We start from the raw sequence: 25,844 nt of genomic DNA on the forward strand, positions 1-25,844 counted from the left end.
ATGCAGTATTACTTTTTTTTACTTTTGTGATTAAAGTGATTATTCTATAGTTCTATAGTATTTTATATGAACAAGTATTGCCCTAATATAAATTCGGGCAATGTTTATTTTAATTCCAGTAAAACAATTCATACAAAAAAGTACATGGTAACAAAAAAAAAGTATATAAATAATATTTTTTACTATGTATAAATAATATTTTTTTTAATCATTTTTCATATGATCAAGTTTAATGATATCCAAAATACAAACAACGATGCATTTTTTAAATAGATATTTAATATTTCTCAATAAAAAATATTGTAAATAAATCGTTAATTTTCTAAATGTAAAAAAATTTTATTCACGCAATCTTAATTGGCGTTTTAGAGAAGTACGTTAAAAAATATGATGCTACAATTCAAAATAACGTTGCGCTCCTAAAATAAATTACCAAATTTATATTGAATAACTTAATACAGCAACAAGATGTTTTACATAATTTAGTATACAATTTGGAAGTTATGCTCTGTTTGCCGAGATATTACAGCACGCTTCTTGTTATCCACTTGAATTTTGCATGTACAATGCAGTTGGCAGTGATAGCAAACATTTTGGGAATATAATACTCAAAATATAATAAATATTTAACGCGATTTCTGTATATGATTTCGAGTAATACAAAATATTATTATACATCATTTATATTATTTACGTCGGAAATATTTTCATAATAACTTTTGTTGCTTTTAGTGACAATATAATTATCAAAAAACATATAGTATTTATTTAAATATGTTAGAAGCAATGTAATTACCTTATTAACATTTAAGGTCATCAATATGCGTATGTGCATATATTTATATTGTTTTAAAATAATAATAATATTTTTTTTCGTATCAAATCGATGCCCCAAATATTTGCAGATTGCACCACTCTGTTTGTACCCACATACAAATAGTATGAATTTATACATTTTTTGTACAATATTCGTGATCAACTCTCCAGTGAAATTGCAATACAACAAACACGTAGCGTGCAAAGCGAGATTGGCACAATGCCATTTCAGTCTTTCGATATTTTTTGCATACATCTCATTTTTCGCCTTCATCTTCTGATTCATCTCAGTCAATTAATGTGAAAACATTCTTGTTGAGCAGAAGAAAACGCGATACATAAACGATCGAACGTGTTCGTTTCCTGCATTGCTGCAGTGAATAACGATATATATAAATAATATGTATATATAGTTAAAAATTTAATTACTTTAAGATTTGAAGGAATTTTAAGACAGTGTATTTTATCGCCTTTGTAATCTTATTACCCCTTTTTTAAAACGTATACATTTGTATGCCATAATGGCAAGAGCAATATATATTTATAAATGTATTACACCTGAATTGTTTTTTAACGCTATATATTTTTTTAATTATTTAAAAGTATTTTTTATTATATGGGTTAAATAAATGCATCTATTTATTCTCGAGATATTTTATGATTTTTCGAAAATTTTCATATAGCCTTTTTTTTGATTAAAAAATAAATTTAAACAAATATTTTTTTTATTTTTTCAACAACTGAATTGTTTTATCTGCATAATAAATAGTGGGTCCGTGTTAGATGTTAATATTTAAATACTTAAATTTGTATTATATTTTAATAAATCTTCCATTGTTATCTGACAGGCGTGCGCCCTATGCGTTACAACGGGGTAAATCAGTACTGACTGAGTAAGTCAATCAGATATAATAAATACGTACAAGTAAATATTAACCACTATACTGAGTGTCTGGGAATCGGTGGCATTTATGTTAATAATTATAAATTATTATGTCTACTATAATTGATAACCAATATATGTCACTGCAGCGTTTTTTTATAATAAGTGCCGCTGTCGGGGCTCGAACCCGTATCCTCAGAGCTACATTACGGACTACGCTATTCCGCCCTCATAGTTTATTACTTTTTTTGTATTATTTATTACATTATTTAAACAAATTAATTAAGTTTAGTTATTATAATGAACTGTAATTGAGTACATATACATATGTACCTTGATTTTTACAATAACTATTTTATTTAGGAATCAATTTTTTTTACTATTAAATGCATCAATGTATTGAGTACATCGAACTTTGAATGTTTTTTGTTATATTATTTTAAGGTCAACGTAATATTCATATTTTTTTCTTAGATTATATTGCTTGTGAATATATTTTTTATCAAAATATAATAGTTATTGATCTATTGTAATGCTTCAACAATGATATTTTTTTAGATTTGATTCCTCAAAATGTAGGTAATGTAACTGTAACGCGAGAGCGCACAATGTAAGACACTGGAAAGTTAGTTCGATTCGCGCCATATAACTCGTGGAATCTCAACTGTTTTATTGTTATTATATTTTTATAATAAACACTTTAATCCAAGCGACAGAATCGCTAGAGCTTTCCGGTGAAATCAAGGCTAAGTCGAAAATATTTCGGCCATATTGTGCTCGCGACACGAATCTCACGACTTTGTTGAGTTTCACAATTGCGCTGATTTATATTTCGTGTAATTTTTGCAGTTAATTAATGAGAGTCGTTTTTGTTATTAACCTCAATGCGTGATTATCACTTTCGTTTTTAAGAATGATAATACTACTTGGGGTCAGTGCATCGCAACAAGGTCACCACGACAACAACATCTTCTCGTTTTTGACTCGCTTCTGGGTCATCCAATTTCCATTGAGGCGCCGAAACGCCTATGAGGTCACTGTGCCATCGTTTATTTACTTTCTTTGATCGAAAAATGTCAATTTTCGACGACATAAATTCCATTTAAAGTAATCTGTGCCAATGCATTATTACGAGGAAAAAACATGCTATGTCACTTTCATTTATAGGCTCTTAATATTATATACTTTCACATACTTAATAGACTAAACATAAGAAGTCAACTCCTTTCCCCAATATTAGCAAATACGTTTCTATTCTCGATACTTAACTATAGTTAATTTGCAATTACTTCACAACTGGTAGTCAAACGTCATATACTCAAATGTATAATACATAATGACGAGGAACGGTCTCACAAACTTAGAACAATTTAGCATATTATAGTAAACCCACGTTGAGCAATTAATCATTTACAAATAGACCCACAATCGAAATCTATTATATTTATTATTATATGTTAATGAAATACTAAAATAGCTTAATTAGTTTCAATTAAAAATACATTTATTACGTTAAAAATGTGCAAGGTTATTTAAGCATAAACTTTTATCAAAAAAATCATACCATTCTCGTTTAGTACATATATACAAGGTAAATAATAAAAACGGCCAAGGTTTTCCTTCAAAAAAAATCTGCGTCTATTTATCATTTATATAACGGTGAGATGTTAACACACAAATTCGTGTATGTATAATTATAATAAAGTCACTTTATCGCGATTGTGTTATTCGAATGTTAACTAGGTTTGCAACTGCAAACATTGTAAATTATACGGTCATTCACAGACGAAAGTTTTGTAACGTAATCAATCATCAACTTTAGGCTTTCCGCAACATCATCCACACACGCTTCGGGATATGTCACAAAACATTTTTTTACATCAAACTCTAACCGTATTTAGAAAGTGAAATTATGCGGCATATGTAAATATTCTCTAATGCGAAATCGCCTTATATGTGAATGCCCAAAAGTTTGCACTTTCACCTAGACGCTAGAATCAAAAGGATAGCGTCACTAGTAGTCCTACTTATAATTACGCTGAAGTACTAAATAAAATAAGTCGATTTATTAGTATAATCTCACAGTAGAAAGTCTTGTTTTAAAAAATGTCTCATGTTAATTTATATTTTTCCATTATAAATACTTAAAAAGAATTTTAAGATAATGATAGATTAAGATAAATTATATGATAATATTTGGTTAATTTAAATTAAATATTTATTAATTATTATAATAATATTTTAAAGCTCAAGCATAGCTTTACGCCACAAAGTGTGTTAGTCATTTACCCAAAAATTTGTGACAAATATATTTTTATTATTATTTTTATAAATTACGTTTTATTGAGAAAATATATTAAAAAAATAAGTCAATGGTTGTTTATATTTAACTGGTTTTTAACTTCAACAAAAATTATTTTTGCTATAAATTAATATTACTGGTCAATATGCAGCAACCTGGACTACTCTACAAAATTATCTTCTTAATAATTAAATCTTATCTGAGATATAGGTGAAGATACTTCCAAAATTAAAATCAAATTTTATCGGGTGTGCCTTAAGGCAGCGCTCTTGGACCGATGCTGTATTTGTTATACACGATAGATCTTCCTAAGACAAACTTAACAAGAATTGCTACATTTCTGCTAATGACCCAAAAATAGCATCGAAGAGACTGCAATATCGTCTTTAAATGGCAAATCAGAGCTAATGAAACTAAATCAATCCATGTTAAACTTATGCTGAATAAAGATACTTGTCCTCTTGTATCTCTTTACGGGAAATAAATACTACAAAATAATTCCGGCACATATCTTTGAATTTATATCAATAGAAGACTGACCTGGAAACTCATATGTGTAACAAAAGGAACATCAGGCTCTTAAGAATTCGAATTCAGACATATCATTGTAACATAAATTATTAAACCAACGTGGTTTAATAATTTGTGCAGATTTAGGGTGTGACCTCCATAGCTAATCTTAATATTCTTGAGAGATTTCAGACTAAATTCCTTAGATTTATGACTTGGGTTGTGCTTAACAATTATATATTAAGATACTGCAACTGTGTCAGTATAAAATAAACAATTATAAAGATTTGAACAGATTATAAACTCACTCCAACATACTGGCAAGTAATCTGCTAAAAGACAATGTTATAAATAAACGTAAAATTAGGTGTGATATAATCTAATTAACAAGTTTTACCAACTTACCTATAATAAAATTATAAGATATACATAGATTAGACTATAATATTGCCTAATTAAACATGACATTATTTTTAGTAATTATTTAAAGAAAGCATCCAGTGTTATTTTTATTTTACTTCCAGCATGTTATTTTTATTTTTCCAACCCCATGTGCCTAGTTGTTGGAAGAGAGAAGAAATGTCATAAGAATTGCTTATTTTACAAATAGACAGATTGCATTAAAATAATGAAAAAATCTAGTCAATATGTAAATATGTAAGTATCTATACAACAAGGGATGACGTCTAAGAAAATGAATCTATATATATAAAAATGATATTAGAGTTGAATATGCGTATATTTATAGATATAAATTTAGTTTAGTTATATCTTAGTAGAAAAAATGTGTATTTAAAATAAGCAAAAGTATTTCTTAGCCACTTTAGTATTAAAAATATTGTAAAAAGCTTATTTATAAATAATACTTAATACATTTTAGATATAATTTAATAAAAGATTTCCAGCACTTATTAATTATTTTAATGCCAAAAAGAATGCACAGTTTTCTTAATTAGTATTTAGCAAAACTAGTATTTGTAACTCGTATTACTAATGAAAAATAAGTATTTTTGCAACTGACAAAAAATAGTAGTGAATGCGCAATATATTTTCTAAATATTATACGTGCTTTTTCAATAAACTGTAACACATTCCGTGAAACATTATTTAACGATTTTTCGTCACACACGAACGATCAAGTTATATAAAGTTTTATTTAACCAAAACGCCCAATGCGATCGATCGACCGATACGATAAATTTGATAATAAATTACTAGAAGAATATTATAATATTAATTGAGTTTATATGGTAATTGTGACTCGTGCCATAGACTTTTTTACTCAATACTTAACACCTAAATCCAGTCAATCGCTACTAGCATATGAGCTAACCGATTTTTGTATGCATATTCAATATCTCATATTACATACATCCATATAAACGTATATTATTTTTTTCATATATGGATATAAACTTATGTAAACGACGTAACATTGCGAATGTCGAAAGGCGATGTTATATAATTGATTTTTAGAAAATTACTCTGTTGAGATGAAAACTTTAGTTTTGTAGGATAGTTTGCAATGAAAATACTATTTTTAAATCTTATAATAATTGACTTAACAATACTTGAATCGGAAGGTTAACTAAATTCACTCTTTGGCCTCAAATTCCTAAAAGGTAAAATGTGAAATTGAGGGCCTTCTAGTGCGTTCAACGACACTTTTCCGTTTGGCAATCGATTTGTAGTGTCGTATTTTCGTAACGCGACAAAAATTATTATTACGAAATTATGAAATTACATGAAAACTTTCTTATGTAACAAATGTGTGCATCTTGGGGTCCGAAAAAATATATGATACATCATACACACACATGCACAGAGGCATAAAAAAGTAGATTGATTGGTTCGGTTCGAGACTGAGACGGCTTATAAAAAATGTATTGAGGTCCAAACGCGAGAGCGAAACGAGGGCACATTCGTGAGGTTTTTATTTATATTTTTGATATAGTGTGAACCAAAAGATACCAAAAAGTGTCTTTAATATAATCATTCAAAAATGATTTTTTTAGACTGCAGTCAACTTGATATTTTAATAAGTAATATATCTACAAAACTGATCTTAATTGTGTCCAAATATTAAAAATAAAAACTTATTTTTTAATTATGTTAGTAATCTATTGTTTTTTTATATATCAGTAACATTTAACTTACGTACATATATAACAAATGCTTAAAAAAAAAAATAATAATGAAATATAATTATTTAAATGTAGTTAGATATTTTAAGATAGCAGTTATGCTATTTATGACTACAAAATATTGTTTGTATCGTAATATTTGAAGGTTAAATAATTTTCATTACCACAAAAATGCGTGTAATATTATATAGTGAATCTAAATAATAATTAAAAAAAAACAATTTCTTCACTTTCGTAACTCGAGCTCTTCGTTTATAAATATTCATGTAGTGTGGTTACTCACTTTCGTTCCTTTTTCATGGTAGACGCTGACCAACGTGTTATTCCCATTAAGAATAGTTTACATTAGACATGCTCTAGTTGGTTTTTTGTCATGAAAGGCGCTAAGAAAAAAAAGTGTTGCCTACCATGCTGGAATGCATTTCCACGCCATTCTTGGAGTGTGCATGTCACGAAAGACACGCTGACATAGATATATTTTCGTTTAGATCTTTGTACACTATGTAGCTTGATAAATTGTCTTTAACCTTTTTGATTAATTCATTTTTATCCTAGTATAATAAATTCTCAAATAAATCAGTGGCATAAAAAATGATTTGGTATAATAAAATATAACTAAATATTGAATTTAATATGAATAAATAATTATATGTAGTAATAACTAAATATTATAACAATAAAGACATACAAACAATTTTAAAATGCTGTGATCACATTTTTTGCTTATATACATATATTATACAATATATATTATAATCGCAATCTCTTCATTTTTGTACCTTTTTTTGTACAATATTTTATAAATATTCATATATACATATTCATGTAATTATTTTAATCTATAAAACAAGATGTCAAAAATATGTAAAGTAAATGTACAATAAAATTGCTGTTTTGTGTTTTATTAAAAACATCTTAAAAAAAAAAAAATCAACAATCTTTCTTTACCATCTAAACAAAATATATATTAGTTTATTGCTATTGTAATATATAAGAATTAGATTTTGCAATATATTAAAATACAAATTTATATTATTATTAAGCTTAATCTATGCTTAATAAAAGGTTTAAATTATTTGTCTTAAATGAATTGCAAAAAAGCATTATATCCACAACAATCAATTAAACGTAATATTATATTTTTTTAAGTATTTTTTAAACAGAGATTTTTTAATGTGGAATCAAATATTAAAAGACTTATAAAAATATAAAAAATAATCAAAAATCATAGCAAGAAATATTTAATATAATAATTATAAAAAAAATTATAATATAATAATTATAAAAAAAAGTAAAAACCGATCTCAAATAATAAATCTGAACTAAACTACAGTTGTTTGAGATGTAATTATATACTGGTATATATTTGAGGTAAAAATCCCTTTAGCTTTTTTTATACATATAATACAAGAAATGAGAGAAGCGGTACATTGCCTTCAATAGCACCCACTTTTTTGCTAGTACTTTCATATTGAACATTATTATTAAATGGGACAGATTGTAGTTTGTCAACATGGCCCCGTTTATGTTTACAAATTATTGTTGACTTTATTGCTTTTTCCACTTTTCAAAAAGATTAGACATAAGAGAAAATATTCAACAAATTTAATAGCAGTAAATTTTGGTATTCAATCTAAAAATTCAGATCGAAAAATAAGCAACAGCACATGCTGAATTATATAAATTTACTATTTTTATAGATCGTATTATTAGTAATTTGACAAATGGATTTAATGCAGCAAAATGAATAAATAATACATTAAGTTTCATGTGCTTATTCCTAAGAAAAATATTTCGTAAAAAATATGCTTTTAGAAAATATGTCGCAACGGTGGATAATTTTTGTATTTATTTATTTATTTAAGAAATTATACAAAAATAAAAAAATATATAATCAAGAGACCCGGAATAAATATTTTCCCATGGCCAGTAATAAAGCAGAGTATGACATAGAAAAAGTATGACTTATAATGTAGAATACTGTAATAGAAAATATAAAAAATATTATATTTTCCTATTTGCGAGACATACTGTATTTAAAATATTTTTCTGCTAATATATATGTATAATAAAAATAAGTAATGCTTTAATAATGATTAAAATCAAACTTAGCCAACTAATAACCAAATATTATAATATTTTTTTCCATTCGCTTTAATCGATTATTTTTTTTTATAAATTTAACAATATTTTATAGAGTTTGTAATTAATTAATTAATTAATAGGTAATCGTGCAATTATTGTATTTTTTTAAATCAAAGTTTTAACTAAGCCGTTGTTTAAAATACTGTATGCAAGAACAGTAAAACTCATTGTTTCTTAAAACTTTTGCATTATTATAATTAAAAAAATAATATATACATTTAATTGCATTTTTTACATTATTAGTTCATTGAATATTCTTAAATACAATAAAATTTATTTTTTGCTAATAAGCCAAAAGCTTGTTTTTTTTATAGTATAATACAATAGAAAAGGTAATGATTTTTTTATTATATTCTATAAAGTAATAAGTAAAGATAAAATATTATTTTAATATAAAAGTTGTAGTTTAAGCATAATATAATAATTTAAATGTATCAGAAATGAATAGTTAAATCTAAACACGCGTTCATTCAAGTGTGACTATTGAAATTGCACTAGGAAAGTGTATTTTACACTTACAACATTTCCGCCTTTTTAATATTGCAAGACACACATTACAATACAACATACAGAACGTAGAACCAATACACATTTGAATTAAACTATTACATAAATCGTCGGATTAACATACGTGGTTAACAGAATCATTTAGGTGATTGATTCCGAACAACCTGACATTTGCATGATTCTCTCGTTAAAAACAATCTGTTTTTTTTAGATAACGGCTATTAAATACACTAACTTTGTATTGTAACGATGAAAGTAACAGAGTGTAAATATCGTTTTATAATGACCCGAAGCAATGAAATCGCAGCAGCTCAGACCGAAAATCGTCAGAAACCTGTTTGATTTCACACGTGAGTGTATTTGCTTTTTAAGCTTTTTTACGATAACAGCAACAGGTGGGATTCCTATTACGACAATTATGACTTTTTGTACACCCACCGCCGAAAACACCTCTGGACTTGTCGGAAAGATTCGTTTTATGCGACGATTGGAACCAGTTTATGGATTACGAATTTCGAGTCATTTGTGTCGAATTTTGGAATGTATTTTTTGCCTCTTACCAATTTATTATAATTAATTACGACTGTTGTGCAATATTAATTTTAAAACTGTCAGAAGGTATTTTATGATAATTTAAAACTAGAATAAAATATTTTATGCGCAGGCAGGTGCTAAGATATGTTAAGAACAAAGACTCGAATTCAAGTATAGGATAGTTCATTATGACTTAAAGTTTCCGTGTTCTTGTCCTTGATATATTTGTAAAGATTTTATTTGCCAACGAGTCCAAAGAGTTAAATTTTAATTTATCTGTGTCTATAAAAATACAATTTAAAATGTCTACTCATCTACGAAGCGCTTTGTAGATTTTTCCAATTAAAAATGTATTATATATAAATACCATTGTAACCTTTAAGGTTACCTTAATGCATCATGATAGTCAAAAAAATAGAAAATACATTTGCAATATAAGAATACACACTTAAAAAATATAAAAACGACACATAGTAAGTTTGAGAAAAAATCATAAAACATTCAAATTTAAAGACAAAAACCGGAACAGCTTCTCGTGATTGATAATAAACAGATCAATGTGTAATACCAAGGCATTGAGGACCTGAATGGCGATACCAACTGTCGAGTCGGCTAGTTCGGACGTCCTGGCTCTAACGTTCATCAAAAGAGGACGCGATCGTGACTCTCGTAGACGTTTCGGAACCCAAAACTCAAATTTCTCGGGAATAGTATACTTATGACAGCACCCTTCAGTAGTTTGAAGAAATGCTTATCTAATTTAATTATATTAATTTTGCAAGAACTCAGTGAATCGTATAACATGCTCCTAAAAAGAAGGAACTGGGATACAAGAATGGATAATACCCAAATAAGCAATTTCAATAAAAAAAAATCTGAACTTTTCGACTAAGAGAGAGTATTTGATTATTCGGAGATTCCAAATCATAGGCTCCGATTTAACAATGCTGCAAACTAAAGTGTCGTAGAGGATACAAATAACTGATGGATCGCATACCTCATAACAAAGCCGAGAATCTTGTAAGATTTATCGCAAATGTTATTTACGTGTAGAGAGAACTTCCACTTGCTTAAAAAGGTAATTCTGAGATCTAAAGTAAAAGTTTTTTTAATGTTTACAATAAAATCATTGGAATAATCTGATGGCGAATGGGATCGAAAAAATTATGCAGTATGACATTTACGACACTAAAGGGCAGACGGTTGACGAAAGCCCATTTCCATAAAGAAGCTAACAGATCAAATGCATCTAAACAATTTAAAATCAACTGTATACAGAAAAAACTTCAGTATTTATGTTATTGATAAATAACGTGAAAAGTAGAGGGTTCACGTTGGACCCTTGTGGAAACCCTGAAAGTGAAATATATTTTGTAGCAAAAATATTGTTAAGTTTTACGAAAATTTTGTGACCTTTGCCTATGAAGCTACCGGAAATTAAGATCAAATGATTTGATTTCATCTTTGTATAAACATTTTTTTGCTCACACACCTCACAAAGCTCCTATTGAATTTCTTATCATTATAAATAAATCAGTTATTTAATAATTCTATATTTTTAACGGTTACTATGATTTAATAATTAAATTAATTAGAAATCAGGTACTCAACAATTATACAGATAATTAAAATAATTTGTATAAGAATCAGGCATTGTTTTTAATGTACCAGAAATATTTATATTGTATTTTATTTACTCGAATTAAATCCAACCTCACAATTAACGCTTTCATATGTACATAAGCAGATATGACTTTCGCCGTTGCATTGTGTGCCAAATGAGCATATTGCCATATACGTATATGTACAACTATAACAATTATGTCGTCCATAGTGATTTGCGATTGGATTCGCCATTATTTGCGGCCACCACATAAGCATCGAATCGAGAATGGTCGTTATACGGCTATTGCAGCCAAATTGTATAGCAAGATATATCCGTGTTGTTCTACTAACTGCCTAAATTATTGAACGAACATTTAGACGAGTTATTTACAATTTGGTGCTAAAAAGCTGAAAATTTTACATACATATATAGTCACATTAAAACGTTTAAATTCGCAAAGCAGTCGTTAAAACGTAGAAAGCACTCAAGTGGCCATCTTCGTATATTTTTATAACAAAAATAAAACTTTCGTTTCGCTCAAAAGAAAGTCATTCAATGTATGTATATATGGAGAGTATTTTTTTCTATGAAATTTCAACATTTCTCATAATACACATACCAACAATTAGCGAATGCAAAAGTTGACCTCGCCAACGTAACGATCTTAATGATCGAAATGATTAGCCATTATTCGGGTTTTCTTTAGATACTATTGTGCTATTGCTAGTGCGCAACCCATAGCATTATTTTAAATAAAGAAATGGCTTCTTATTGTATTAAAATTTATGTGTGTATGAGACGTGTGTTAATTATAGAAAGTTCTTTGTTTTATTGTCACTGATATCATTGGGGTCATGGCTCGCAAGTCAGATACTGTTGAATTTTGATTTCATTAAACTTGACGTTCAAGAGAACGAAAACTCATTGTTAATAAAAACGTGTTTAGTTATTATATAATATTTATTTTCTGAGCTAATTAAACTGTTTAAAACTGATTAAATTGATAAAGGTTGATGCTCGCATGAGCTTTCACTCGAAAGTCACAATCGATCATCATTGATAAATACTTTAAAGCATAACGATATTACCAATCTAGATATCTGATCGTATAATAAATTATAAAATTAATTTTTATTCGATTTGCATTCCGAAGGTACTAGTACACTTTCGCCGCTTAAAAAAACTATTTTTCACACGAGACTTTTCATTATTAATAACGTTTATTTATTTATCGGCGTCGTTTTGAAAGTTTTCGAGTAATTGCACGTTAACGAAATATTTCATAACATGTTTATATTATACATAATGTGTAATATAGAAAAAAAAACGTGTCAATAAGATCTCAGGTGTTTTTTTTATCATTGAACGTATTCATTCACCCGAGAGAAATTTTATAATTGACCTTAACAATTTGTTATTTAAATAAGTGTTATGTGATTACTTCTAAATCATTTGTAATTTTAGTTTGAAGCATCGCTCTAGTGTTTGTTATGCATAAACACTTTTTTGCCAAGACTTTCGCTCGTTATTAAATAATACCTATGGGAGATTACAATGTTATGTTTTTTGTGTATCTGATTTTATTCATGAGTAGTTGGCAGTTCGATTACACGTTTTGATACCATTGTTACATATATGTGCATATTTGATTCATTAGCATAAGATTGAATAATTTCACTTACTATTCTCATCTCACGAAATTATACGTTATGGCTTTGTAATAAAAAATACATTGATTACATACACTGAACAACACGATTAAATAATGCTATTATTTTTATTTATTAAATTTATTATTTTTATTATTCTTTAATTGAAAAATTACTACAACTTTAATTTAAAAAAATGTTTGCCACAAAGATAAGATAACTTGAATTATATGTAGATTTACACAGCAATTTAAATGTCTTACTTTTCAGATATTTTATTACTTTTGCTTTCAAAACACCAATTTTGATAAAAAAAAATATTTGATTTATATTAAATTCATCGTCAGCAAAATTTTTGCTTCTCTATGGTTTTTAAATAAACATCTATATCATTATTTATAAATTATTATATGCTATACAATTTATAGTCAATATATGTCACTGTAGCTGGGACCAGTTTTTTTTAATATTAGCGTATTTTTAAAAAATAAAAATTCAAGTGTTGCTGCCGAGGATCGAACGCGCAACCTCAGAGCTATTAGTCTGAGACGTTACAGACGTTTTTAAAAATATATTTTAAAAATGCAACAGCTGTTACAAAAATATATGTATAATTTATGGCGACATATTGTATGAAGACAACGCCAGAGATTGAAATAATTATTTTTTGAGTCTTTAAATGGACCACACAACTTGGGAATAAAATAGTCATAAAAGCTGGAACTGAAGCATATCCAACGGCAACCTTCAAATAACTAGGTTTCACATGAATTGTCCAATTACTACAAAACAACGAGGATCAACGCGTACTATTTTGCTGAAAAATAGCAATTAGACCCATTACTCTAAAATCAGATCACAAGGTACAAGAAATAGGGCCTTTCTAATAAAAACAGTAGCTATCTCATGCTGAAAAGTATATATACGTTGGGATTCTAAAAGAGTAATTTATTTTAAAGTGTTAAAAGAAGTGCTTAGTAAACTTTTAACTCAATTGAAGGTAAATAGACTAACCCAAATGAATAGATAAAAATATATTCTTTAACCTAACAACCGCTAGATTGACTCAAGATAAAATTTACAGCCTTGGTGGGGAAGTTTTATTGTAACTCCCATATTCACTAGACTTGATCCTTTCCGACTTGTTTCTTCAAATTAAGGGAACATATTAAATTTAATAAAATAAGTAAAATTGGCTATTCAAAACTTATTACAAAAAGAGAATTAGTAATTCATTTAAAAAAACAATTTATAAAAAGTTGAAAATAAAATCGAAAATACTAAAAAAAATTATCTGGATTTTATTGATAAAAATATCATTACTTCTGGACATAATATGTACTGATATGTATTATATGTTAATAAAAGCATTCAATACAATTTGTGCGAAATAGATATCGACGATCGAGCGTTTATAAAACCCTCTCACTTTTTTTATGCATATACAGAAATAGATGTAAAAGTTAAAAATATAAATATAAGCATGTTGAAGGTAAGTAATTATGTAAATTTACTTGAAATGCGAATAATTTATGCCACAATCACACGTATTAAAATGTAATTTTTACGCATGTTTTAGTAACAATTTTTCGACAGATTTACACACGGAACAATTTATGAAGAATTTCTGATACTTTCGCGGAAATCAATTTATTACCTTCGCAATCGTAGGCGCTGATACCGCATTGCAAAATGTTTATATTATTTCCATTGCTTAATAGCACGATATTTACCAATAAGTTAAGAACGACCAAACTTATTAAGCTCTTCCTTGTTGTTGATAAATCAACAAAGCGATCGTCAAAAAGCACTTCCTTGAGAAAACAAATATTTTCATACAATTGACAATGCCTTAATTAAAATTTTATTGTAAACGCATTTTATTATAAACAATGTAAGGTCAAGTATTAAAATTCATTAATATAATAATGTGTAGACGATAATCGCTGCATCTTGAATGACATCATTCGATACTAAAATTCAATGCCAACGGCAATTTTGATAAGTTGCATAATTCAACACCTCTTATGTATAAGTTTTGTTGCGTAATTTTAATATATTATATTATATATTTTTTTTATTTATAATGCTGTTGAGCTCATATCTTCTCATTAAAAAAATTTAACGACCTTCAAAGAGCAATATTTGATCTATTCTAGATCATTAACCGGAGTCGTGGTGGGCGTCCTTGATCAGTTTCATGATATTCGCTTGTAAAATGTCATTCTAGCATCTAACAAGTCTAACAGAACAATTGATACTAATTTGATATTAACATATCATAAATTATTCATTTAAAATTATAAAAAAAGTAAAAGTTATACGAGAGTGGCAGTGAAAATTCGCCAATTTTACATATATAAACCCAATTAAAATTCATACATAATAAAAATATATTTGGTTTGTAACGTAGTTTGATATTTAAGAAGTTTTTTTATAATTTTAAGGAAGCTGACTATACAATAGATTTTTTTTGAGATCGCGCGTGAAACTATTCGCGTGCGAATTGTGCTCAACCAAAGTGAAAACGTTTGGGTGTGTTTACACGAATGTGCTACTTTTCTCAGAAACTTCAGACTAACTTACAAAAGAATGTGAAAATTTAGAATTTCGTAACGGTATGCTTATTTGCAATCGAAAGAAGAACACTACTGAATTCATTAAATAATATTTATTCAAGGTTTCTCATTGAAAATACACCTACTCAATCCCAGTTGCTCTAAATTTTTAATTCTTACATTATTTGATGTGTGTAATAATAGTTTCTAATCAATGCCATTTCCTTATAAGTAATGCGATGAAAAATTAGATCAAATTAACAACTGCTTTGTTTTAAAGCTCACGTGTCAAGACCATACCTTGACATCTCGTAAAATCAATCAACAAAATATAAAATAGCAGCTTTTGATAATACAGATCATATGATAAAAATGAGACCAAACATTGAAAGCAATGTTCAATGCCTACGACCGCACCTTGACATCTTGCAGCATGAATAATGGCACATTAGAATGACTAGTCTTATCACTACGCCTACGAAATAAATAAGAAAATTGTCATTTTGCAACGCTTTTGCTCTAACACTACAATAAAATTTCGTTATCTGAATGAAGGCAGATATGAATCTAAAAACAATCAGCATCCTTAAGAACAATCGAAGATTAATTTCGACCGCTACGTGTTTTAAAATGTCGACACATTTTTTACACAATCATATCGAATCTTTCGCAAAGTTTACAACAATGAACTGTATGGTATTTTTTCCGCCATCTAGATACGCTACCACAATAGGGATTATTATTTTTATATTTTTTCTACAATTTTTATCTTTGTACGCGTTTTTTTCGCTGTTGTTGTGGCTTATACAGCCGGCCATAAATGTGGTTTTCAATGCACTTGCAACCTTGATATACACGATTGTGGTTGTGATAAATGCAAGATCTATCTCAGTAGGGGAAAGTAGGCTAGCCGGCTGAGCGATTATTGCTGGAGATGTTTTAAAAGATATTTTATACTACTCATGTAGTAAAATCGAATCAATATGTATTAGATGCAACTATCTATCTTGCATATGAATGTTAAACCATGTGCGAAAAATAACAATATGGCATAGTAAAATAAAGATAAATACCGGATTATATTATCAAAATGTCACTGGTAAACTTGTTTCTTGAACTTTAACAGAAGACTACTAATGACTGTGTTATATTGTATTTAGTATGGCACGTCAAGGGCACGATCGACTATTTGTTTATTAAATATGATAATATATTTTTATTATAAAATACCTTATAGCTTGATAGACACAATAGTCGTATAAAGGGCGTATATAAATAAAAAATATATATCGTTATGTATGTAATAACTTTCGAAAGTCAAGTAGTCGATCAGAAAGCAAATTATTCTAGTGAAGTGATGAAATATTTACTGCTAATAAATGGAAATAAATTACAGAAAATATTTTTATAGTTACTATTATAATTTATTCATATCATATAGAAAAATAAAGTAATAAAAAAGGAAATCTTTGTAACTGTATTTAAAATATTTATATAATATTTTATGTATGTTTTACATTTAAAAAATCACACCCACGAATTTATTATTTCAAGCTATTGTTAATTTTATTCTAGATTATATCTATTGAAAGTAATAGTAATTTTATATATTTACCAAAAATAGAGATTCAAGTAATTGTATAGTAGCTAAGAACATATATTTGTGGTTTCATAAGGCCTTTTTATTGTAGTGAATAATAGTTAATTTTATAATAATTTTACTGTAAAAGTTTACTTTTCTTCAACCCAAAAACTATTTTACAATATATAAATAAGTAATTAATTATTTATATACTGAAAAATATTAAAATATATATTACAACACTATAATATAAAAATAATATTTCAAGCGATTTATATTTTATCTTTATATTAAAAATATTTTTTTGTTTAGATATTAACAGTCAGTTTTATTTTTAAAGCTCAGGTGAAACTCAAATTTTTTGTTTTTTTTTGTGAGCAAAAGTATTGGAAAGTAACCAAATTTACTTAAGAATAAAAAATAAAATATACGACGAAACCATATTTTAAATTATTGTATAAAATACATATATTTTACAAAAAAATTTACTTAGTTTATATTATATTGCTTAAAATTATTATCACCCTACAAAGTTTTAATAAATACAATTATTAAATTAATTTCAATCTCAGTGATTATATATTGGTTAACAATATTTGAATATTCTGAAAAACTTTCAGACTATTCTCAGTTAATAATTGCTGCAGGTGTGTCGTTATTAGGGAGCAATATGCAAATTCAACATATATAAAACTTTGATTTATAAATTTAATTTAAGTGTTCTCTTGAATTTTTTTTTGCAAAAGTATTACGTATATATAATATTTTGAGCTTTAATAAGCTCTGCTAAATATATTAATTAAATATATAAATTACACTCGCATATTTTTTAATTATCCAATTGCATTTCAATGTTAAGAATGTTTTTATCTCAGATAGCATATGAGGTCAGGACCAATCGGACAGGAAATCCGACTACTGTCCATTCGAACGGTTTGAAACACAGGGTCAAAACTCTGACTGTCAAAAAGCGTGGTGGGTCTAAGCTAAGAATAAAAAAACACATATAAAACCAGCGAGTAAACGAAAATAAACACAATGACGAAACGCCTTGGCAATTAACTGACCATGGCTATTTTAGTTGTGAAAGTTGCAAAACCCTAACCATACACTTCGTGTTGTGTCACCGGTTTGATTTGCTTAATACACACATTACAAAATCGGTTTTTAGGAACCGTGCGAGTTTCGCTTTAACGTTACTTAATTATCCGATCAATAACATAATTGAACGATTCGTGAGGACACAATACGTCCGAAATGTTAATAATGTTACATCATAAACGGTCACATCCACTCGTATCAGTTTTTGATGCAACACCGGCGTCTGCATTGTGTGCAAACAATCTTATCGAGGCGTCAATCTAATATGACACTTAACAAATGTTTATTAAATATTAATATTCTATTGTGTCTATTAACACCTTGTAGTTGAATCTTTACTGCCATCGTTAGTGAGGCTCAAAATCGTACGTACAAAATTTTCTTTCAACAAGGCAAACCTGATTTATGTGCATAACTGGAAGTGAAAACTGAAACGATCAGCCATGTGGAAACTCGTAATTTTTCCTATCATTAGAGCCGAGACATGATTGTCGTCGAAAACAAGACTGTCATTTTAATGAAAATCCTACTGCGTATTTTTTTGCAATAATTGCCAAGTGCGTCGCACGCCGTGCGGAAAATCTGCGTACTTTCTATTGTCGTGTGTAATATAGTACAGCAGTAATCGTTAAAAATAATAACAATAGGTTTATCATAAAACGAAAGGAAAACATTATAATAAATAATAGAATTTTACGCGATTTTTATGCTAAATTTATGGATTAATATAATCTGATTAAAATATTTTTGACGGGTTGTTTTATGGTCAAAAATAATACAGTAAATGAGCAGAAAAAACATAGAATGCTTGTAGCTGATATTAAATACAATTAATCAACGTGCAAAGTCAGCGTATTAAAGAGCTGGATGGCGACAGCCATTGCCGATTCGATTTGTGCAAACGATCAGAAGAGGATGCGATCATGACTCTCGAAACATTCCGAAACCTAAAACTGAACGAGATTATTAAAAATTGTATAATGCTTAGCGACATACAACTTTTTGCGAGAATTCAGGGAATCATATCACAACGCTTGTAAAAAAAGATGCTGTGAAACAATAACAGATATAAAAATATTTCAAGAACGTTTTCTGAACCTTTTAGAATAAAGTGAAGTATTTAGTTTTTCGGGGATTCCAAGCATGTTCTTATATTATATATTCAAGAATGTTCTTAACTAAAGTGACACAGAAGACACGAATAACCAACGAATTTTCAAAGTGAAATGTGTTTTTCATAACAAAGCCATGCATCTTGAAAGATTTTTAGCAGTCATCATTTATGTGTAATAATAACTTCCACATGTTCTTAAAAATGATTCCGATATCTTTAGAGAAAGTTTTTTAGCAAAAAATTCCCAACGATATTCTGATAGTAAATGAAATCAAGAAAATTACATATTACTGCATTTTTCTACACCAAAGTCAAGACTGTTGAATCAAGCCTATTTCCATATATAGAAAATGCATTTAAATCATCGGCTTTCCAAATTCAACTAAAAATTGTAACAGCTGTTTTTATATCATTAATAAATAATGTGAAGAACAGATTGCCCATGTATCTTAGACCCTTAAAGAATTCTCTTCTAATATAAACTTACTAGTCACTTTTTTCTTACTATTTAAATGAAATCGGTTTAAGTGCGTATTTTGATTTGCAGTTGTATAATATAAATGTATGTATTTTTATATAAAAAAAAATTAACATATAAAGCATTTTATAAATGAAATATATAATATATAATTTTATTGTATTCTAAACGAACTAATTATTTTTGTCATACTATTTAAAATTTAATCAAAAGGCTTAGACATAAAAATTCAGAATAAGCACTGAAATAAAACAAGACAATTAGTCAAAAGAAAAATCTTACCAGGGCTTATCTTACCAACTAGATTTAGAGCTTAAAACTGTATTGCATTAATATAAGATGAAATCATGTTTATGTGCATAAATAATACTTTAATAAAGTGTTATAATATATATTAATAAGTAATAAGAATACACGAAAGACTGTTATTCCTATAGCACACTATTTTTTTAATTAAATAATATTCATAAGACATTCTCAATAAGAAAATATTAATTTGTCTGCGTCAAAAGAGATTTTAATCTGAGTTGCCATGATCGATTTAATAGAAAACTATTTGTATATTTTTAAGAAGTTGATTGTCCCATATAAATTTAAATCTCAACTTCTACAACATTCGACATGTAAGAAAACATGATGAGGTTTGCAAAAAAATAAAATTGTAAATTGAAATAAAAATGATCTAAACAGCTTATTGTATTTGTTATACTTTCTCAAAATATTAATTTATAACACATGTATGCCATATTATTTTGTTATAGATACATATAATTAAGAATCTCATAAATGAAAATCACACGTAACCCGAAAAACCCGGGTTCGAATCCCATATGAACTGCTTTTTATTTTTATCGTATCTGGGAGACTATAAATAATGATTATTACATAATAAAAAAATCTGATCTTAAGCTTACATATAAATATCGTGATGATTAAATCAAATCGAGCTAGGTCGTATATATTAGCCATAAGCAATTCTCTAATGAGCTACTTTAACTTAAATATAATATAATTAATGTATAAAATTTAATTAAAAGATTCCTAGTTTAATTTATATTAAATTGATATATCTCTAATCAAATGTACTGAACATAAGAGGTTTAAAGTATCGCTATTTATTAATATCGTAGGCAAAAAAAATATTCCTTAGTGTTTTGACAATGTAAAATATAGTCAAACCTAGAATACATGTTCGCAATACTCTATTTTATTTAAGTAATTTATTATAATTAAATATGTATACAGAAGACAAAGCCCAAAATTTAATACAAGCTAAATATCTAACAAAAGGATTAATTATGTACCTGAAATAAAGATTATACACGAATTAATCTATCTTGTGGACTGAAATAGCTATTTAACATTGCTATTAAAAATATAGAGAGATCGATATATAACCACTTTGAATTATTAGATAGTTAATAGATAAAGATAGTAATCATTGAAAGATTCCAGATGAAAGAGAGACTATCTTAACTATGTGTAAAGCTGAATTATACATATTGCTATAAGATAATAATATAATTTTGAATAGCTAATAAAATATTACGAGAAAAATAAAATGATTAGAGTTTCCTAAGAAAATGATTGAAAAAATCTGCCACTCACTCAATCATATATATAGGAGTTTTGGAAAACCCATTTTGAGTGGTAAATAAAAAGTCTTGTATTTTTATATTTTATAATTTCAATGCTTTTGGGATAAAATAGTAATAGAGCTCAATGGTAAATTATAAATTTATCACTACGTAATATGTTTCGTTTCTTTGATTGACTATGCCTTGTTCACTTTCAAACGGCATACTTAAACACAAGGAAGTGAATTCCTAAAATGAGTCATGCGGTTTTAAAGTCAAATTTTAATTAAATAATATGTTGTTCGTCATTCATAAATAATAATACTTTATACGGTCCATATTGTAGGAATATGTTTAAAACGTATCTTTAGGTTTTTTGGTCAACTTTTGACCTATTTAATCCGCATCAGTGCCATGTGCGAGATATGACGCTTTGAATCATCATTTTATCCTACGTGCCCAACATATTCAGCGTTGTGCGAATGACAAAAACATAAGCGAATTCTATTCACGCGTTGCGTCTTTGCTAAACGACTTTTCAGCGACAAATAAGTTGAGCAAAGTGAACGTATTCTACTCGCATATGAAAATATCCCTTATGATACGTTACATTAAAGACTAAAATTGCTCGTGCGGTTTATTCGATTTCGTCAAGTGAAACCTTTCGAAGCGCGTTTGCATATTCGCGCTCATGGTCAACCGGACCGTTTTCTATAAACATTTTATAAATCAACCGTTTGCAATGTTAACGATGTAAAAATATGTTCAAAACTCACCATTTTGTTTATTTTGATGACGATGTCCGCGTCTTTTCAACTTTGACACTTCAATATGTTTATCACAACAAACACAATTTTTTATTCAACGATGCAAAGTTCTGCGAATGGAACACAATCAAAGGTGAGTGTCTTGTAAGTGTAAAAAAATCATTAAATATACGTATAGGAAGCTACTCGAGCACCGGTATATCGGCTATGACAAGGCATGCAAGTGAGTTATACGAGAAAGTTTTTTTAATCAGTTTCTAAAATTTTGGTTAAAACGCAGCTCGCGTACTGGCGCTATTTTGATAATAATATAAGGTGGAATAAATTTTAATTTAAAACTTCCATGGTGTATCAAAAAATCTAAAATGATTCAAATTAATTAATATAAAATTATAGCTAAGAAATTAAATATTGTAAAAATATCTCTCAAAAAGCTTAACTATCAGTAATTAAAATAATTTAAATGATTTTAAGTCAAGTGACAAAAATATTTTTTCAATAATAATATAACCAATATTTATCATAAATAAAAATATATCTTTAAAATTTACTTAATATATGATTGATTAAAATGTCAAAAATATTAATTGTGCAAGTGTATGTGTTTGAATATATGTGTTAGTAATTAATTTAATAAAAATAAGAGAAGCTTTATACAGTCTGAAATTTAAATCAATACTGTTAACTTATAGTTATTAATAATATAACAATAAAGAATGTTTTGTATGATATTGAATATTACTAAATCACAAAAAATGTCGATTGTATGTATGTGTGTGTGTGTCGAAAGAGAAAATCGCGTGCGCAAATTGTTTCTCGCTTTACTTTGAAGTTTTCTGCGCGCGCGCGCAACTTTCTTGGTTTCTTTCTTGGATTCGAACCCGCGATTCGGCTTTGCGAGTGGTGTTGTTCGCTGCCGACGGAGCACTGCGACCGACTGAAGAAGTTGAAGACCTCTTCCGTGGCCCCTGACGGCTCTCTTACCACCGCCACCGTTTCGCCGATAGACCGAAATGGAAACGGACACCGTTGACCATTCACCATTGTATTATGTCACACGGCTAGGTATAGGAATGATAGTTAGCTAACAGGACGATCAAAAGACAATGAACTGTTGGATCTTGGTGTTGGATTAAATGAGGTTTATTAACCTTAAAACTAGTTCATTCCTGATTTTTTTGATATTTTATTAAGGAAGTATGCTAATGCGCAAGCGGCCGCGCAGTACTCTAAAAGCTCGATCTTTATCACTCACATTTTTCATTGTTATTTATAACATAATTTGAAGCAATTTATCTTTTAATACTATACAGTTAAGTAAGTAATTTTAAATTAGATCCTTTGCGACGTAATAAAAATAGATGATTAAATAATTGCTTCTTTAAATATTAGAATTTATTTACAAATATTGTATTGATAATATTGATGCGAATTAAAGTGTGTATTATATATTTTTTTATTCAAACACTAATTTTAAACAGTCCAAAAATGTTTTTTAACGATAATAAAAAAACAATATATTGTAATTATGTTGAATTCGTGATAAAGTAGGCAATCCCACGGTTTAAAATTGAGGAATGGAGCTTGTACACACGTGCTACTACTGTCAAACACACTAACCTTGTTAAAGTGACATTTCGTGATTTATCTATAAGATTACAAATATGATAATTATATTCTCTAATTAGTATACTATAAATAAAACAGGAGATATGTCACATTTAACAAATACTTTTCAGGAGTATATTAAATTATGTCACTCCAGATATACTACTACAATAATATTTGCTGTATTCATTTTAATATTGCTCTAAAAAAATGAACTAACCCCCATTTTTATTTCAAGTGATCATTTGTATACTATTAGAAAGGCGTTAATTTAATAAAATAAGTATATATGTTAAGCAAACATTTTCTTAATAATTATATACAATTGATGTTATTTACTTTCCAACCATGTATATTATATTTCCATTTTAATATTAAAAATCAGATATAAATATTCGAATAAGATTATCATCAACTTTCTTGATGAAAAATATATTATTCAATATTCATAAAAGGTATGTTAAATTATTTCAGTTCTTTTATTACAGTATTGTAAAGAAGTAAAATAACATATTTTGATATTTATTTAGTCTTGCCTGTGTTATAAAATAGTGAAAATGGCGTTGATGGGAATTTAAAAAACTCAATAATAGACGACTATTATCATAGGAAACTTTTGAGAGAATCGTGAGAATTTTGTCAAGTAATGGATAATGAAGCTGAATAAAATCGTTTAACCGTTAGAAATAATTAAATTATTTGTTAGCGTGATCATTGCTTTTATAAATTGTTATATCTATTTATATTTTTTACATTGTGCAAAGTATGAAATGATTGTAGTAAAAACTATGAAAATTGACAGAATTGACAATTTTTAAAGCGATAAAGCGCAAAGAATTAAATCTTTAATTTTCCACTTTTTGTTGCCGTTATATTATAGAAAGTTGAATGGCTCTTTTCAGAGAAAAGTCGAGGTCCAACATCCTAATAATTATATACAGAGTGCACCATAATATGTAGGCTGTTATAAATTTCACGAATTTATATTGGTATGTAATTACATATCTGGTTTTATTATTGTTTATAAGGCAATGACAATATAAATTCATACTGGTAAACAGTCTACTCTTATTCAAGAAAATGAATGTTTTAATACAATTTACCTAAATTTTCGTTAATAAAATTGAAATTATTTAAATACGTCACTATTCATAAATTTTGAAATATATTAGGCAGTAAAATCAGGTGATTTGGAATTTGCTAAATATGGATTTTTTAAGCTTTTATATTTAAGTAATTGCGTCAAGAACTCAAATGCATTGACATTTACTATCTCTAATTAAAAAAGTTAATTTTATTTTAATAAATTACCTAACAAATTAAAAGTCTTTCTGCATGAATATAAAACTTTTTTTTAGTTCCTAGTTAAAAAAGTTATTTTTTCACATCTAACTATATGAATAATTACTTACATAAAATTAATATTATGTTTATAAATAACTTGTTTTAATATGACATTTATTGTTTAATTAATACAAAATAAATTTAATTCAAGTTAGATTTTGTAAAAAAGTTTTAAGATGGATTTTATGCTACCTCATTATAAAAATTCATTTCAATCCGTTGCAATTTGTTTGCGCGATCAAAGTCATATTATGACATACAGTCATATAGTTTAATACATATGCTAACGGACATTTTTGTCAAAATGTGATTAGTCAATCGGTTGCAAGCTAATTGCAACCAATTGTAATGAGGTTAATTGCAATCAATTTGAAAACTTTTGCTTTAAATCCAACATATAATTTAACTCATTTCAATTCATTTAAAAATAGCAAGTAAGGACATTTGAACTGAACCTTTTTATAAAAGCCAAATACATCATTTACGACTAAAATGCGTTAAAATGCATGGTTAGAATGTTCTAGAAGTGTTGACATTAAGCTCAATAAGGTCACATGTCTTATTTCAGAATATATTATTCATTAAAAATCTTATTTGGCTAAGCTAAAAACTGTAATTT

At 27.5% G+C, this 25,844-nt stretch overlaps 1 protein-coding gene across 2 annotated transcripts in view; it reads right to left on the reverse strand.

The window, feature by feature from the left end:
- Cht7 (chitinase 7) overlaps nucleotides 1–23,228 on the reverse strand; it is a 63,154-nt gene extending 39,926 nt beyond the window's left edge. Inside the window, exons 1-2 of one of the 2 annotated variants that reach the window (XM_088181525.1) lie at nucleotides 23,099–23,228; nucleotides 22,283–22,383 (exon numbers count right to left, since the gene is read on the reverse strand). In XM_088181525.1, the coding sequence (XP_088037651.1) occupies nucleotides 22,283–22,285 (3 nt within the window). In that variant the 5' untranslated portion in view covers nucleotides 22,286–22,383; nucleotides 23,099–23,228. The remainder of the gene's footprint in view (nucleotides 1–22,282; nucleotides 22,384–23,098) is intronic. The other variant, XM_088181526.1, reaches the window with a different exon arrangement.
- Between the last annotated feature and the right edge of the window lie 2,616 nt (nucleotides 23,229–25,844).

This window comes from Plectrocnemia conspersa, unplaced genomic scaffold (assembly GCF_051122295.1).
Source record: "Plectrocnemia conspersa isolate PC_06_02 unplaced genomic scaffold, ASM5112229v1 ptg000002l, whole genome shotgun sequence".
NCBI classification, from domain to species: domain Eukaryota; kingdom Metazoa; phylum Arthropoda; class Insecta; order Trichoptera; family Polycentropodidae; genus Plectrocnemia; species Plectrocnemia conspersa.